This window comes from Ammodytes marinus (assembly GCF_949987685.1).
Source record: "Ammodytes marinus genome assembly, chromosome: 9".
NCBI lineage: Eukaryota > Metazoa > Chordata > Actinopteri > Uranoscopiformes > Ammodytidae > Ammodytes > Ammodytes marinus.
In genome coordinates this window covers 312,189-331,783 of record NC_137213.1, presented here as the reverse complement: position 1 = coordinate 331,783, position 19,595 = coordinate 312,189, and the positions used below count along the sequence as shown (strand labels likewise).

Genomic DNA, 19,595 nt, shown 5'->3' with positions numbered 1-19,595 from the left:
TGTCTCATATTCATCTTTTGGTGTCAAACCCAAATGTTTCCAGTCTACAGCAAAAATAAAGGAATTGGCCTCACTGTTCCGATACTTATGGAGGGGACTGTATACAGGTCCTTCTCATATAATTAGCATATTGTGATAAAGTTCAATATTTTCTGTAATGTACTGATAAACATTAGACTTTCATATATTTTAGATTCATTACACACAACTGAAGTAGTTCAAGCCTTTTATTGTTTTAATATTGATGATTTTGGCAAAAAAGTAAAGAAAAACCAAAAATCCCTATCTCAAAAAATTAGCATATTTCATCCGACCAATAAAAGAAAAGTGTTTTTAATACAAAAAAGTCAACCTTCAAATAATTATGTTCAGTTATGCACTCAATACTTGGTCGGGAATTCTTTCGCAGAAATTACTGCTTCAATGCGGCGTGGCATGGAGGCAATCAGCCTGTGGCACTGCTGAGGTGTTATGGAGGCCCAGGATGCTTCGATAGCGGCCTTAAGCTCATCCACAGTGTTGGGTCTGGTGTCTCTCAACTTCCTCTTCACAATATCCCACAGATTCTCTATGGGGTTCAGGTCAGGAGAGTTGGCAGGCCAATTGAGCACAGTAATACCATGGTCAGTAAACCATTTACCAGTGGTTTTGGCACTGTGAACAGGTGCCAGGTCTTGTTGAAAAATTAAATCTTCATCTCCATAAAGCATTTCAGCAGATGGAAGCATGAAGTGCTCCAAAATCTCCTGATAGCTAGCTGCATTGACCCTGGCTTTGATAAAACACAGTGGACCAACACCAGCAGCTGACATGGCACCCCAGACCATCACTGACTGTGGGTACTTGACACTGGACTTCAGGCATTTTGGCATTTCCTTCTCCCCAGTATTCCTCCAGACTCTGGCACCTTGATTTCCGAATGACATGCAAAATTTGCTTTCATCCGAAAAAAGTACTTTGGACCACTGAGCAACAGTCCAGTGCTGCTTCTCTGTAGCCCAGGTCAGGCGCTTCTGCCGCTGTTTCTGGTTCAAAAGTGGCTTGACCAGGGGAATGCGGCACCTGTAGCCCATTTCCTGCACACGCCTGTGCACGGTGGCTCAGGATGTTTCTACTCCAGACTCAGTCCACTGCTTCCGCAGGTCCCCCAAGGTCTGGAATCGGCCCTTCTCCACAATCCTCCTCAGGGTCCGGTCACCTCTTCTGGTTGTGCAGCGTTTTCTGCCACACTTTTTCCTTCCCACAGACTTCCCACTGAGGTGCCATACAGCACTCTGGGAACAGCCTATTCGCTCAGAAATTTCTTTCTGTGTCTTACCCTCTTGCTTGAGGGTGTCAATGATGGCCTTCTGGACAGCAGTCAGGTCGGCAGTCTTACCCATGATTGCGGTTTTGAGTAATGAACCAGGCTGGGAGTTTTTAAAAGCCTCAGGAATCTTTTGCAGGTGTTTAGAGTTAATTAGTTGATTCAGATGATTAGGTTAAGAGCTCGTTTAGAGTACCTTTTCATGATATGCTAATTTTTTGAGATAGGAATTTGGGGTTTTCATGAGCTGTATGCCAAAATCATCATTATTAAAACAACAAAAGACCTGAAATATTTCAGTTGGTGTGCAATGAATCTAAAATATATGAAAGTTCAATTATTATCATTACATTATGGAAAATAATGAACTTTATCACAATATGCTAATTATATGAGAAGGACCTGTATATATAAAATGCCCATCATTTTGGTTGCAAAATTAAATGCTGCTGCCTTCAAGCTGCAATTATCAATAAAAAATGTTTTAACATGATTTGCCTATAAAGAATAGAGGATTATATATGGACAGCCATGACACTGCCTATGTGTAGGCTACACCTGTTTCTGTGTCCCCCTGTCCCCTCTGGGGAAATGCATTTTACATGTTTACAAATAAATGGAAATGGCTAACTATATATTACTTAATATAACTATATTATCCTTGTATAGCTTTTATGAATATACCAGCCAGCCAGATTTTTACCAGTCAGAAAAATTAAATTGCTTTACTGAGCCTATTGCATTTTGCTATTATTAACTTTTAGCATGTCCTCTTGGTATCATTGGAGATTCTCAATCAATAGTATAGTGATGTGAATATGTTGCAAAATGCAGATAATAGCCTATATTATCCTATTCAGTGAATTTTTATTGGGCATCAACCTGGGCTCACTCGCATTTTATTGAAAAGATAGAGTGAAAGCTTAAAGGGCGGGCGAGTAAAAAAATGTGCGCTGTTGACAGACAATAGCCTGTGGACTAGCCTACAGCAAAAGCAGCTGCGAGCTCATGTTGCTGCTCACTGCGGCCGAGGCTCCAAGACGCCCTTCGTAGTGAGCATACATACAGTAGAAAATGAATGGCTGACATAATGATCACACACTTAATGTTTATTATGAGCCCTCAGGGATAAGTATTGCAAACTTCAAACTATGTGCTATTAATTCACTGAGTACAACTTCCACACTAAGGGGCCACTCACACTAGGGCCGCGGCCCCGTGCCAAAGCTCATTAGCATACTAAAGTCTAGAACGTTTGGCTAGTGTGACCACGCCATCTGTATTCCAGCACGGAACAGCCCCTTGGCCACGGCACACCTGGGAGAGGTGTGCCGTGGCCAAAGTACAGATGCTAATGAGATGACACGCGCACAAGCAAGCGCACAGGCGGAGTTCCTGACGTGAATTTATTAAGGATGCGCATAGTCCTTTAACGCCCGCTGCCTTACTAGTCGGCACCAGAATTTCCCACCACTTGGACTTGTAGCTACATAAAATGTGTGAGAATTAACGTGTGTGTAGGCCTAGGTGTGGGCTAATAAAAGAGGGAGAGAGCTAAATAGGTGAGCGCAGAAAGCAAAGCAAAAAGGTTTTCGTGTTTACTCACGTTCGTCAGATGATTTTTTTCTTTTTCCTCCCGTCAGCTGTCATAATACTGCCTTTACGCATGGCGGTGGAGACGAACACAAAACAACACACAACGGGACTCCGCGGCCTGGTGATAAGGAAACAGTAGCCTACACTAAGGTTTAACAAGAAACTTTATAAAGACAATTAAAAAAACGATCTCTGCCCATACAAAAAGTTCTGACTTGGATTTGATGGAGCGATCGATGTGTATAAAACCATCCGGTACGTGTGGTCTGATGACGGGCCGTTATATTAATAATAAACAGCGTGCTGCACAAATATGAGACTGTCCACCGCGACCTATTACGTCAAGGCTACATTTTTTAAAAAAAACAATAGCTTAAGGATTCTCGTTGCTCTAATGTGGAAGTGGAATATATGATGCAAATTTGGCCGGATTAAAATATTCACAAACAGTCGTATAGCCTACAAGTAGACTACGTTCCAAATCCTAAACGCGCACGGTGACGTTGGCAAGGTGCAATCGTGCCCTGGCCACAAGCAGTGTGAGCACGGGCCTGTGGGGGGGAATCGTGCTGAATCTTCCTGCAGCACGGAACAGGCCAACGGCACTAGTGTGAGTGGGCCCTCAGACACTGCTATTGACTGATGCGCTTCGGTGGCAGCAGGGCTGTTCAGCGCTTCAGGGCTGTCTTCCTGTCTGTTTAAAGTTACGTCTATAGACTGTATAAAAGTTATGCCAGTTAAAAAAAAGCGTCAGAAAAAAGAAAACATTGATGGAGGGGTCAATTTAGGGATGACGGGCCGTCATGGCTGGAATACACTGTGGGAAACCCTGTGAGTGATGTCTTGGTTATTTAAATGGCATAGCTAAGAATTTCTCTTATTATGATGTTGTCTACCAAACTAGTGCATTGCCCGTAGGAAGCAGGTCTGCTGTGTGTGTCCCGCTCGTCACTCATTTCAAGCTTTGGTCGCAGCTGTGTGTCCCGCTCGTCACTCATTTCAAGCTTTGGTTGCAGCCAATCAAACCAGAGGGAGGCGGGTTCAGACTACTTCATGCCCGTCGTTACTGTGGCCTTCAGTGTGCCCATGTATTCGCCGCCAGCGTGATATAAATATGATATCTTCTACATATTTAGTCCAAAACTTCATAATCAATCAAGGATGCACACCTTTGTGCCGTGCGCAAGCCATATCCAGTAGCTCAGGCCGATCTGACTAACAGTGAGAGAGATATGCGATTCACACACAGACAGACAGACGTTTCTTGCTTTATAGATAGATAGATAGATAGATAGATGAACACATTGCAGGGCATTACAACGGACAAGAGCCTACAACAGAATAACTCATCCACGTGCTTTGTGTGTGTTTGTGTTTCCTTTTGAATAGTTGCAGTGGTTCTGTCCTTCAACCCGCTGTCTCACAGCGGAGACCCACTCCACAGACCAGAGCCTCATTTATACTGGCAGCCTGGGCACTGCTGTTAGAGGTGAGCTACATCCCACAGAAAAACACCAGCTTATCGTTGTCTTTCTATTCCGATATTAGTTGTAATTAAGTCACAGTTCAGTAGTAGAATTACTGCTTTGATCGCTTGTCCACCTCACTACCAGTGGCCGTATTCACAATACATCTTAGGGCTAAGAGTAGGTCCTAACTTGCTGATTTAGGAGTACCTCTTAAAAGTAAGGGGTGTTTCACTTCTAATTTTAGGACTCCTAGCTTTTTAAGATAAGTGTAATTCACAAAGCATTTTAGCACTAAAACTAGCTCCTTGTATTGGGCTCGCTAGCCAAGCAAGCTAACTCTCCAATCAGCTAAACGTTTCCCAAAAAACTCCACAGCGTGTTGAGGATTACACATGTAGTTTAATGGTAATTTTGTGAAACTGTAAAGACAGTACAAACATAAGGCAGGTATTAATAAATCTAAACAGTAAGCATACAACGGTAAATCTATAATCCAACACATGGAAAAATAAAGATAATACTTACAGACGTTGCTTTAACAAACAAGAAGATGAAGAACTAAATCCTAATGGAAGAGTTGATCAAACTGTTGTTCCCTGCATGCTCTCTCTACGTGAATAACGTGCTCGTGACTTCCGGTCACCTAACTAGCAGCCCCTCCCTTAGAGCATTCCCTCTTAAAGGTACAGACGCATATGCCACACACGTTAAGAACAACATACACTTTCAATGCCAGGGGCAGAACACTCCTCAATCTATGAAAAGCTATGTGTCCTCAAGAGGACTCCTAAGTCACCAAGAGAAAATCACAGACAACCATTTGATGGTGTTTTGGAGAGATTGAATGATAAGCAGCGTTTCCACCACAGGAACTAGTTTCCTGAACTAGAAACATTTGCAGGAACTACGCGTGTTTCCACCACAGGGCTAGGGTCTAAACCATGGACATATAAAGAAATGGACACCGTATTGAAAAATGGCGCCAATTCATTCCTATGAAAGCTGCTCATTGGCGCAGAGAAGCAACAAGGAAGCTGCCATATTGCTTTCATGAGAAAGCAATATGTGATATTTAAATTACACTCCGCTTTTGGAAAGTAATATAGTGGTTAACAATTTCTTAACGAAGATTCCTCTGTCATCTGGTCAACCATTATTACCTAATGAAAGCTAAACCTAGCACTGTTTTGATAGCGTGTTACATCTTTATAGGTCCATGGTGCTTAAGTGAATCAACCAAACAAATATTCAAATGCTGTGAGCTTTTTAAAGTTTACTTATAAGACTAATGTTGCAGCTGTGAACGCAATTTCCTAATCAGAATGAGTCAGAATTATATTAATTTTATTTTCCTACCGTGAGCATTTTTGGTATATAAAAAGTTTTACGTTACGTTAACAGATAGCTAGCAAGTGAAGGTGCACTGAACGCAGCACTGCTCTATGGAGATATTTAGGATTCAGGTACACGGACATCAGACAGAAGGAAGTGCTGTGCAAAACTTGCAAAGTTAAAGACTACATTACCCTGACAACACAGCCAATCTATGAACACCTGAGACAGCGCAGAGAAAAGCCTGATGAATGCATCAATGCATGACGCCAGCTGTCGTAAAGCTGTTTTCTAGCGCGTCCCGGCCGTGCGAGTGTCAAATGATTAGGACGCAATATAGTGCATGTCCGTGTGTTGAAAGTGTGAGGGCACGGACTCTTTTCGGTGGTTAGTTACACTGCATCAACTAATGCCAGTCAGTGCCAGACACACCTGATTGCAATGAGTTGATGCAGTGTCACCTAACTACTCTCACAGAGCTGAAAGATTTCAGATGAATAATGGTCATCTGATGATGGTGAAGCAAATTAAACTTTGTTTTAGTACCGCTCATTAATTTAGGAGTAAACATTGCAGTCTAGTTCACTCCCGTGAAATTGTGTACACTGCATCAACTAATGCCAGTCAGTGCCAGACACACCTGATTGCAATGAGTTGATGCAGTGTCACCTAACTACTCTCACAGAGCTGAAAGATTTCAGATGAATAATGGTCATCTGATGATGGTGAAGCAAATTAAACTTTGTTTTAGTACCGCTCATTAATTTAGGAGTAAACATTGCAGTCTAGTTCACTCCCGTGAAATTGTGTACATGTTGCTTGGCAACACGCTCCTCCTGCCCGTCTATCACTCTCCCTTTTAGCTTTTCTTCATTGCATTTTCTTTTTTTTCTTTGATTATTCAGCCCCGTTATCAGTCATTATGACGACAAATAACTGTCTCAAATAAGGCTCCCGCTCCCCTTCCCTCACCTGGAGGGATAGGCTTCTCAAATCATGTTGCTGCGCTACACTGAAATCTGCGACCAATACGAATATGTGACCATAGAGCCTGCATGCGCAAACCGAAAATCGGACTGGGTGTGCGACCAGACCAAATGCAGTAATAAAAACTATATAAAAATGTCTTTCTTTGCACTGATGGTCTCGTTTGCTGTTAAAGGTAATTTATGATTATCAGAGGAAACATGAGGCTGTTTTTTCTTTTTCTTTTTGTATTATATATTTTTATTGTCACAGGCAATTTATATCATCCAAAGGGGGAATCGTTGCATACATTCGGTACATATCTACACATACCTACATGCATATACACCTATACACATATATATATACCTATACATACATATACACACATACATACATCCACACATGTAGTTGTTTCCGTAGAAGAAACAAAAGATATGTTTAAAAAAAGATTATAATAAATCAAGTGTCAGTGCATGGTCAAGGCTCTGCAGACTGGCATGTAAACAGTAAACCCCTTAGTACACACACCTCATGGACAGGTATTGGGTCATAAGAAGACATTCTCTGATCCCAACCAGAAAATAAATGAACATCAAGAAAACAAACTTTCTCGGAATCATCGACTCATCCCCTTACTATAACTCATGTTACCCAATGCGTGCATATCATATCCTGCAACACCTTTTTTTTTTTCCCCTTTCCCCTCCACCCCCCTCCCCTTCCTCTCCTCTTTAAACAATGTACACAATTAGCAATATACAAAAAAAAAAAAAAAAAACTCAAATACAAATACAACACTTAAATAAAAAGAAAATTATTATTTCTTCTCTTCTTCCTTTATCCATTTATTTACCCACTTTTATTTTATTCATCTATTTATTTTTTATTTATATATATATATATATATATATTTTTTTTTTCCTTTTTTTTCCTTTCTTTTTCCTTCCTTCCTTTTTTTTCCCCTTCTCTTTTCTTTTCTGTGGAATATGCTAGGTCATTGTCTATTGTTAATGTAGTCCAGAAATGGGGTCCATGTAGTTAGGAAGAAATTATGTTGTCCAGTGAGTCTGAATGTGATCCTTTCACAGTTTGCCATGTCTGTCATTAGTTCAATCCAGTCACCGAAAGATGAAGGGGTGACTGATTTCCAATTCCTCAGGATAATTCTACATCCTGTTAAAACGGCCAGTCGGCACCATGATTTTTTTTTGCCGTGCAACTGTTGATCACTTGGTATTATTCCCAGAAGACAGAGTGCTGGGCTTTTAGTTAGGGTGACATTAAACAAAACATTTAAAAGGTATACAATATTAGTCCACAGGTCCCTTACCATAACACACTCGTACAACATATGCACCATTGTTCCAGTCTCATTTTGGCAACGCCAACATTTATCATCATTTCTTAACCTTAGTCTGGCCATTTTGCTTGGGGTCCAGTATGCTCGATGGAGGATTTTTTTTTTTTTAAACTTCTTTTTATTGAGTTTTTACATTATAAAAAACAATTACAAAATAAACATTGAAATATATCTATATCTCCCCGACCCACCCCCCCTCTTGATGTACAATTAAATGCATATGAATAACATATAAAAAAAAATATATATATATATATATATATATATATATATATATATATATATATATAATAATAATAAAAATAAAAAATAAAGTACAATGGTACTAGTTGAAATAGCACAGGAATACAGAAGTAATAATACAATAAGTACTAAAATACTGTAATAATTAATAAAAAAAAATAAAAAAAATAAAAACTCTTACACTCTTTCTGACAAGGGATAAACACTCATGACAGTACTCAATACACTATACACTACGAATCCACCCAGTCTGTAATTTGGGTAATGTTGTCAAAATACAAGAGAAAAGGCATCCATACTTTTTCAAATTTATTTGCAGCTCCCCTCAATGTGAATTTGATCTTTTCAAGCTTTAAATAGAACATGATCTCTTTTAGCCATCTAGTATGAGATGATGGGACTGGTCTCTTCCAGTTAAGCAGTAGGGGAGAACGGGGTAAGTAGGCACACTATTTACTCTAGTGAGAATTGCTCATCACCAAAACATCTGTCAATAGCCATTCCTACATTAAATTGAAGCTTAAGGTGTTGGCTAGAAATGTGTGTCTCTCTTTTTTTCCAACTTATTGTAATGAAGAAGTAATTTACCATCAAAGACACTCTGACACATTGTGACAACCAACCCCATCAAGGGGTCAGTTGTCACACACTATGGGGTTGTTTGTCACAATGTTATCTTAATGGGAAAAATCTTAAAAAGAAGGCAAGGAGGCAGAACCAAATTTGAATGTTTAATTGCATTGTCAAGTTGACAAATAGACCTACATAAGTTACTGTAGCCTTGGCAGCTGGTCTAGTTTGGTATGCACTGGGTTGTTTTGATTTTGTTGCCCTTTTTTATTTTGCTTGCTAGCTGCCTTTTCCTGCTCTATTCTTTCCTTCTCTGGGGTGTCAGTGAGGATACAGCTTGACAATTTCTTTCGTTATTGAGTTCCTTTTCTGGCTGCAGCCTTGAGATAACATGTGACAACCAACCCCCCAAAAAATTTGACGACCAACCCCAACTTGAATTTCTTGCTAGCATCAAGGCCAACAACCATCTGACAGCTAATTAGCTTGCTAACCACAATCTAAACTATAGTTTACCCTTCACACTTTCTGAGGGTAACAAGTGTTTTGTTATAAACCCATTGTGTAAAAGCCTAGAAGAAAAATACTGAGAAGCAAAATATTTTGAATTTGACATGAAAAACACAAAACATCCTCTCACCTGAAATGCAGCAGTCTAACTCCAAGGAAGTCTATGTATGTGACCTCTGATCCCAATTCTGGACCTTTTTTATATCAACATTTCAGAGCTAGCGCGCTCTGGTGGCGAGATATAACGAATGTGACATCCAACCCATGTGACAAATTACCCCGTTCTCCCCTATAAGGCGGCGGGCTAGCAAAGTTGTAAATGTGACCACATCATGCAACCCAGCCGGCCATATTGTATCTCTGGGCATCACCCCAAAAAGAGCAATGATGGGCTGAGGACTAATTTTAATACTGTAAATGTCGCTAAGAGAGCCAAAAATCTTTTCCCAAAATGTCTGAAGCCGCTGGCATGACCAAAACATATGTAACCAGGTGGCGGTAGAAGATTTACATCGCTCACACGTGGGATCGGTGTTTGGATATATCTTTGCTAGTTTCTCTTTAGTGAGGTGAAGACGATGAAGTATCTTAAACTGAATTAAACCGTGCCTGGCACAGGGAGATGAGGAGTGCACACGCCCAAGGATTAAATCCCACTGATCATCTTCAAATGACGGACCTAAATCATGTTCCCAAATCAATTTTAAATTTATCAGAGTTTGAGGATTGATAGCATCAATTACCCCATAAATCCAGGAGATGGCACCCTTGAGATCAGTGTCCGCTGCTAAAAGGATATCAATAGGTGTGCTTGGTGGTTGAGCAGGGAAGGGATGATAACCGCTTTGTACAAAGTGTCTAATCTGCATATACCGAAACATATGGGAACGGGGCAATAAGTACTTCTCTGAAAGTTGCCTAAAGGAAGCAAATATCTTGTTTAGATATAAATCTTGAACTAGTCTAATTCCATTGCCATGCCAGGCCCGAAAAGCCAGATCTGACATGGAGGGGGTGAAAAGATGGTTTGAAAGGATAGGAGCCTGTAGTGAAGCGCTTTGCAATCCAAAATGTTTCCGAAATTGAACCCAGATCTTTATGGTATGGGCAACTACGGGGTTTTCAAAGGAGCCAGAATTAAGAGGTAAAGGAGCCGTTATCAGCGAGTGGAGTTGCAATTTAAAAGATTCCAATTCAACCCAAGCAGGAGCTTCCACACCAGAACTACACTTAGCCCATATCATAACCTTCTGTATATTGCTAGCCCAGTAATAATAAAGGAAATTAGGCATTGCCATCCCTCCCAATTTTTTTCGGTCTTTGTAAAAAAGATTTACGAATACGAGGGATCTTACCATCCCATAAAAAAGCACTTAAGACTTGATCCAGTGTCAAAAAATGTTTCTTTGGAATAAAAATCGGAATACATTGAAATAAGTAAAGAAACCTGGGGAGGATGTTCATCTTTATTAGATTAATCCGGCCAGCCAACGAAAGAGGCAATGCACGCCACCGACTTATATCCTGCTTGCACCGATCGAGTAATGGTGTAAAATTTAGTTTATATAGCTTATGGAAGGAGCGTGGTACCACTACCCCAAGGTATGTAAAATGAGAGGGCGCTCTCTTGAATGGAAAAACAGCAGAAGGTATATTTAGAGCTGCTGAATTAATGGGATAGAATTCGCTTTTTTGTAAATTCAATTTGTAACCTGAAAACTTTCCAAATTGTTCTAATGTTGACAGAACATGCGGCAATGATGAGACTGGGTCAGCAATATACAGAAGAAGATCATTGGCGTAAAGAGAAAGTTTGTGCGTAGTATTCCCTCGGGTAATCCCCTCAATTGCCTGGCACTGACGTAGGGAAGCAGCAAGGGGTTCTATTGCCAAGGCAAATAGAAGAGGGCTCAGTGGGCAACCCTGTCTCGTGCCTCTATATAGGGGGAAATATTTTGATTGTAAATTATTTGTATTAACGGAAGCTAAGGGAGAAGCATATAATAGTTCAACCCAAGAAATGAAATCCTTGCCAAAGCCAAATTTCCTCATTGCCATAAATAAATATTCCCACTCCACCCGGTCAAAAGCTTTCTCTGCGGTTTACAAATTGAATTTACAAAAAAGCGAATTCTATCCCATTAATTCAGCAGCTCTAAATATGCCTTCTGCTGTTTTTCCATTCAAGAGAGCGCCCTCTCATTTTACATACCTTGGGGTAGTGGTACCACGCTCCTTCCATAAGCTATATAAACTAAATGTTACACCATTACTCGATCGGTGCAAGCAGGATATAAGTCGGTGGCGTGCATTGCCTCTTTCGTTGGCTGGCCGGATTAATCTAATAAAGATGAACATCCTCCCCAGGTTTCTTTACTTATTTCAATGTATTCCGATTTTTATTCCAAAGAAACATTTTTTGACACTGGATCAAGTTTTAAGTGCTTTTTTATGGGATGGTAAGATCCCTCGTATTCGTAAATCTTTTTTACAAAGACCGAAAAAAATTGGGAGGGATGGCAATGCCTAATTTCCTTTATTATTACTGGGCTAGCAATATACAGAAGGTTATGATATGGGCTAAGTGTAGTTCTGGTGTGGAAGCTCCTGCTTGGGTTGAATTGGAATCTTTTAAATTGCAACTCCACTCGCTGATAACGGCTCCTTTACCTCTTAATTCTGGCTCCTTTGAAAACCCCGTAGTTGCCCATACCATAAAGATCTGGGTTCAATTTCGGAAACATTTTGGATTGCAAAGCGCTTCACTACAGGCTCCTATCCTTTCAAACCATCTTTTCACCCCCTCCATGTCAGATCTGGCTTTTCGGGCCTGGCATGGCAATGGAATTAGACTAGTTCAAGATTTATATCTAAACAAGATATTTGCTTCCTTTAGGCAACTTTCAGAGAAGTACTTATTGCCCCGTTCCCATATGTTTCGGTATATGCAGATTAGACACTTTGTACAAAGCGGTTATCATCCCTTCCCTGCTCAACCACCAAGCACACCTATTGATATCCTTTTAGCAGCGGACACTGATCTCAAGGGTGCCATCTCCTGGATTTATGGGGTAATTGATGCTATCAATCCTCAAACTCTGATAAATTTAAAATTGATTTGGGAACATGATTTAGGTCTGTCATTTGAAGATGATCAGTGGGATTTAATCCTTGGGCGTGTGCACTCCTCATCTCCCTGTGCCAGGCACGGTTTAATTCAGTTTAAGATACTTCATCGTCTTCACCTCACTAAAGAGAAACTAGCAAAGATATATCCAAACACCGATCCCACGTGTGAGCGATGTAAATCTTCTACCGCCACCTGGTTACATATGTTTTGGTCATGCCAGCGGCTTCAGACATTTTGGGAAAAGATTTTTGGCTCTCTTAGCGACATTTACAGTATTAAAATTAGTCCTCAGCCCATCATTGCTCTTTTTGGGGTGATGCCCAGAGATACAATATGGCCGGCTGGGTTGCATTATGTGGTCGCATTTACAACTTTGCTAGCCCGCCGCCTTATACTGCTTAACTGGAAGAGACCAATCCCACCATCTCATACTAGATGGCTAAAAGAGATCATGTTCTATTTAAAGCTTGAAAAGATCAAATTCACATTGAGGGGAGCTGCAAATAAATTTGAAAAAGTATGGATGCCTTTTCTCTTGTATTTTGACAACATTACCCAAATTACAGACTGGGTGGATTCGTAGTGTATAGTGTATTGAGTACTGTCATGAGTGTTTATCCCTTGTCAGAAAGAGTGTAAGAGTTTTTTTTTTTTTTTTTTTTTTTTTTTTTATCAATTATTACAGTATTTTAGTACTTATTGTATTATTACTTCTGTATTCCTGTGCTATTTCAACTAGTACCATTGTACTTTATTTTTTATTTTTATTATTATTATAGGGGAAGGTGGGGTGATTTGTGCATTTTGGAAGTTGCAAAACCCCTTGTTTCTAGAAAACCGTGGAAGAAATTGGAAATGTGACCACATATTTAAGAAGAGCCATCCATTTGACTCATCCTGTAAAGAAGGGAGACACAAGGAATAAGATATAAGCACATTTAAGCTCAAAAAACTGTGTTTTGCCTTTCAAAGTAAAATTTCCATGATCAAGGTTTTTTGATTATTGTGTCTGAACAATTATAGACACGTTTGAAAACATTTGACACATGTTTTAGTGCTTTGGTATGCTACACTTTGAGTCTATATAGTTAGCACAATGTCAACCCTAAATTGCTGCATCATGCCTATTATCCAAAATTCTGGGGATGGGGTGATTTGTGCGCAAGGGCCTGGGTGAGTTATAAGTAAGTAAGTAAGTAAAATGTATTTATAAAAGCACATTTATGACAGTTTGCACTGTCCAAAGTGCTGTACATAGTGCATTCAGTAGGTAAACAATGAAGGTAAAATAACAATAACCAAAATAAAAGACGTAAAGCCCATACATCCACATAAACACAGATAGTAGTGCAGAGGTAAGTAAGTAGTGCAGAGGTTAATGGGGAGGAAACACCAGGGTGTACATATGGGTTTTGAGCCTTGATTTAAAGGCAGAAATGTAGGGGGAATCACATTTGTCAGGTGGCAGTTGGTTCCACAAGCACGGAGCAACTAGTGCAAAGTACATTTCTGAGAGTTGTGCCAGTGGCATGGCTGTATACGCTGGTCACCAAAAGAAAGTGATAGTCTACAGTAGCTCAGGAGAGAGTGACATCTCAATTCCACTTAACGACACCACTGATGAGAGTTCAGATGGCCAGAAAGATGATGATGGTGACTTACGTGGGGTGATTTGTGCGACAAGACAACTTTTTTTCCGAAAGCTATATTTCTTAAACAGTTTATTCCAGATCCAAAGTTTTTATTGCCAGGGATGCACAACATCCTGAAATATATGTACATATTTGAGTTGGAGACATAACTGTCAAGGCCTCACTTTAAAATCACTTTGAGTAAAAAGTTGCACAAATCACCCCACCTTCCCCTATATATATATATATATATATATATATATATATATATATATAATATATATATATATATATATAATATATATATATATATATATATAATATATATAATATATATTTTTTTTTATGTTATTCATATGCATTTAATTGTACATCAAGAGGGGGGGTGGGTCGGGGAGATATAGATATATTTCAATGTTTATTTTGTAATTGTTTTTTATAATGTAAAAACTCAATAAAAAGAAGTTTAAAAAAAAAAAAAAAGCTTTCTCTGCATCTAAGCTTATTACACATTCGGGGACTTCAGACCGGGTGGAAGTGTAAATGATATCAAAAAGCCTACGAATATTAGAAAAAGAGTGTCTGCTACGAATAAATCCGGTTTGATCTGACAGCACCAAATCTGGGAGAACGTTCTCGAGCCGCCTAGCGAGAGTCTTGGCCAGGATTTTATAATCTAAATTTAAAAGGGAAATTGGTCTGTAAGACTGACAACACAAAGGATCTTTGCCCTTTTTGTGTAGGAGACAAATGAAGGCCTGATTCAAGGTTTCAGGGAGATGACCAGATGAATACGATTCATTAAACATAGACAGCATTAATGGGGATAAATCCTTAGCAAATTTAAAAAAAAACTCCACTGGGAACCCATCCGGTCCGGGGGATTTCCCAGATTGCATACTTAAAATGGAATCTGAAATTTCCTTTAACGTCAAAGGGGAATCCAGGTCACTTTTCTGAGAATCAACAAGGGATGGCAGTGTCAAATTGTGAAAAAAAGAATCGGAAACGCTATTGTCACAATCGGAAGTGTATAGATTGGTATAGAATGACACAAAAGAATCATTGATCTCCTTGTGGTCTGTGGTCACCACGCCCGAGGTGGTCTTAACTTGGATTATCTGGCGCGAGGCGGCAGCCTGGCGGGATTGGTGAGCAAGAAGCTTGCCTGCCTTGTCGCCAAACTCATAAAATGTATGTCGAGATTTCAATAACAGCTGTTCCGCTTTTGACGTGGAAGCTAAATCAAACTCTGTCTGTAGACAAATCCATTGACGGTAAAGTTCAGCAGTGGGTGCTGAGGCATATTGGTTGTCTAGCTTCAAAATCTGGACAGACAGATCTTCTAATTTAGCCATCCTAGCTTTTTTAGTGTGTGAAGCATATCCAATAATTTGGCCGCGTATGTAAGCTTTTAGTGTTTCCCATATGGTACTATGAGATACTTCCGGAGAGGCATTTGTTTCAATAAAAGTCCTAATTTGTTTTTGAATGAATGTCACAAATGCACTCTCGGAGAGCAAAAGAGGGTTCAAGCGCCATGATTTATATAGGGCAGGTTGATCAGGAAAATTCAGTTCAAAAGAAAGGGGGGCGTGATCGGATATAACTATACCGTGATAAATAGGTGGGGCTGAAAGGGGTAAAAGCCTAGAATCTAAAATAAAAAAGTCGATTCTAGAAAACGTATGGTGGACTGGAGAAAAGAAAGAAAAAGCGCTACTGTTAGGGAAATGAAAGCGCCAAGGGTCAAACATACCATATTGTTCCATAAAAGAATTAATAGCTGCAGCAGTTTTGGAAATGGGGGAAGGGTTGGTCGATGAGCGGTCCAGACTGGGGCAGAGCACACAATTGAAATCCCCCCCAATAATCAACTGACGATTATTGACATCAGGGATAGTAGAGAAAAAAGAGTTAATAAAGTTACAGTCATCCCAGTTGGGAGCATAGACACTAGCAAGGATGACAGGCTTATTTAAAAGCTGACCAGTAACAATAATGAACCTGCCATCTGGATCTGCAATTATTTTGTCGCTTTCAAAGGTAACGCCTTTGTGTACCAGAATGGCTGTGCCCCTAGCCTTTGAATTGAACTTAGAATGGAAGACTTTACCCACCCAACTCCTCTGAATTCTCATAACATCTGCCCTGCATAAATGAGTTTCTTGGAGGAAAGCTATTCCTACACCAAGTTGATCTAAATGTGCTAACACTTTATTCCTCTTTACAGGGTGGTTCAGTGCTTTTACGTTCCAAGAGATGAACTTAACTTTTCTGCCACTCATCTTAACTGAGCTCATACTTTTTAATCACAGTAATAATGACAGTAGCAATGATAAGTGTATGTCAATAGAGTAATATAAGGAAGAAAGAAAAAGAGCGAAAAAAAAAGTGTATAATATACATTATAATGACTCAAGAGTATGCCCACCCCCCCTCCCCAGCACTTACCCAAACTAAGTGCACTAAAACCCCAAAAAACACGCTTGCACAAGAGGTGTATCTTAGCTCAACAATGCTTACACCTTAACTCTCCTCACTAGACAGAGGGTAAATAAACTTAAAACCACTCAATATTGTCATTTAGTACACAATTAGTTTCCACCATGTCCACTTTTTTCCCCTTCAAACTTATTGTCTGACGTGACCTTCCCGGGCAGCTTCCACCAAACCAATACATTAAAAGAAAAAGAAAAAAGTAAGGCTATTCAAATATAGCATCACACAAAATGTAAACATTGGCAACGTGTGATATTCAGACTAATAGCCCCGGATTGACGTTGAAGTAAACTAGAAACGTTATAACCACAAATTAGTTTGGGTAGGAAGATCACAGTCAATTACAACATGAGGTTGAAGTCCCACATACCATCACTCCCCGTTGTTTCTCGCCGTGCCCAACGTAGGAATAGTGGACTTGGCAAAAGCAGCCGCCTCGTCGGCGAATTCCTGCTTCTTCCCGTTGAAAACGAACCGGAGCCTTGCAGGGTGTAGTAGGGAGTATTTCACTCCTGCCTCTCTCAGCAGCTTTTTGACTGGAAGGAAAGCGGCTCTCCGGCGTAGTAAATCAGCACTGAGGTCGGGGTAAAAGCTGATCTTTGCTCCTCGGTAGGTCAGCTGGCCTCTCTCGTAAGACATCCGAAGAATCTGCTCCTTCGTCTGGTAGTAGTGCATCCGGACAACCATCGCGCGGGGGACCAGACGGCTGCGGCGGTCTTAAAGTGTGATGGGCACGGTCAACCACAGGCGGGCGAGTGAAACTGTCCTCTCCAAAAATCTCGATCAGGAACTTTTCCATGAAAGCAGTTGGGTGGTTTCCTTCGACTTTCTCCTCCAAACCAGTAACTCTTATATTATTCCTCCTGGAGAAGTTTTCCAGGGAGTCTAATTTAGCGTACAGCTTGGAGTTCTCATCTTGCAAAGCAGCGTAGCAAGTTTCAAGCTCACCCACTCGCCCATCCACGTCCGTCAGAGCGGTTTCGATGTCGGATATTTTATCGGTGTGCACAGAAACGGTAGCTTGGAGGGTTGAAATAGAAGAACGTAGCTCTGATAAAATTTCGTCCTTCATAGCGGCTACATCAGCTTTGATGGCCTCTCGCAGTTCTTTCAGAGCCCCGTGCGATAGCTCCACGTTGGCATTGCTCACCGTTGATTTGCCAGGAGCATTACTGGCTGGTTTGCTAGTAGCATTGCTCGGAGTCGGCATGGGAGTCGGCGTAGTTGGTTTGCTAGCAAAGGCATTTGTTAGCAGGGACTGCTCAGACTTTGCGTTTTTACCTCTGCCGGGTTTGTTCGACATGTTAACCGGATAGAAGGTATCAGAAAAGTGACAAAGGGTGGTGAGGGGAAAAACGACGTGACTTTAGCCGAGAAATAGGGCTTTAAGCCGATAAATTATGTAATATGCGAGGAGAGCTTGTGAGGGACGTCTTCACTCCGCCATGACACCGGACGTTTCTCCCGATGGAGGATTTTATAATTTGTGTATTGTGTTTTGATTTCTCAAGCAGTTGTGTGCCAGCTAGATATGGCTTCCTTCCAGTGTTGTTGTTCTATATTTTCTCTTATATCTTTCTCCCATATTAATTTGAGACTATTTAATTTTGGTGCATTGGAATCTCTAATGTAATTGTAAAATAGTGAGGCACCACCTTTTTTTTGGCTGGCATGATGAAGCATACGTTGTATTTCAGTGTTAGGGTCAGGTCCAGAGCTCATGATTGACAGGAGACAGTGACGTAACTGGAGATATTTCCAGAAGTCAGTATTTGTCAGATTGTAATGTTGTTTCAAATGTTCAAATGTTACCATATGGCCCTTGTCATATAAGTCCCTCAGATGTAAAATTCCCACTTTGGCCCACTGGTACCAGCAAAATGGCTTTTTGGCTATTCTAATCCTTGAATTGAACCATATTGATGCTTCAAGTGTCAGTGATGGGTTATTTTTAACATGACAATGTACCATTTTCCAGCTTTCCCTTGTAAATTCGAGCACAGAATTAAGAACCGCATTAGACGTGCTTTTCTGTGTCACATATGTTTCTATACTAAAAGGATAAAGTAGTTCTTTCTCAATTAGTACCCAGGCAGGGACTCTGTGATGGGGCAGGTTATATTTTGATGTTTGGGCAAGTGAGAATTAACTTTGATACCAATCTAATCTAGGAAGGGATAGTCCCCCACTATTCTTAGCAGAGTATAATTTGGTACGATTAAAGAGAGGCTTTTTACCTTGCCATATGAATGATTCAACACACTTATCGTATTCTTTTCGGAGATGAGCAGGAAAGGAAAGTGGCAACATATAGGTTATGTAGTTGACCTTTGGCATTATGATAATTTTTATTAAGTTAATCCTGCCTAAAAGTGACACATTTAGCTTGCTCCAATTAAGTAATAGGGACTCAATGTTTTGTATAATAGGCTGAAGGTTAACTTGCATCATTTTTTAAATGTTGGGCATAAGTTTAATACCAAGATAGGTCAAACCTGAGGCTACCCATCTAAACGGCCATTTAGTGCCAAGTGATTGTGTGGCGATGTTTGATATGGGCATTACCTCTGATTTGGTCCAGTTAATTCTATAACCTGAGATCTTGGAGAACCTATCGATCAGGGAACTAATTATGGGGACAGTTGTTTCTGGGTTGCTTGAGACCAATAAAATATTGTCCGCATATAAAAACAGTTTATGTTCCTGATGACCCGCTGTAACCCCTTTGATATTTACATTGTTCCGTATAGCAATGGCTAAAGGCTCAAGGGCAATTGCAAAGATGAGGGGGGAAAGCGGGCATCCCTGCTTGGTGCCTCTATATAGGTTAAAAGGGGAGGATGTGATGCCATAACACTGATGCCATGGGGTCCATATATAATAATTTTATCCATGCTAGGAATGTTGGTCCAAAACCAAATCTATTTAGTGTATAAAATAGGAAGCCCCATTCGACCCTGTCGAAGGCCTTCTCTGC

At 40.3% G+C, this 19,595-nt stretch overlaps 1 protein-coding gene across 1 annotated transcript in view; it reads left to right on the top strand.

Moving 5' to 3' along the window:
• tmem70 (transmembrane protein 70) overlaps window positions 1-19,595 on the top strand; it is a 56,376-nt gene that overhangs the window by 21,594 nt on the left and 15,187 nt on the right. The window contains exon 2 of the mRNA XM_080034751.1: window positions 4,292-4,391. Coding sequence (XP_079890877.1) covers window positions 4,292-4,391 — 100 coding nt within the window. The remainder of the gene's footprint in view (window positions 1-4,291; window positions 4,392-19,595) is intronic.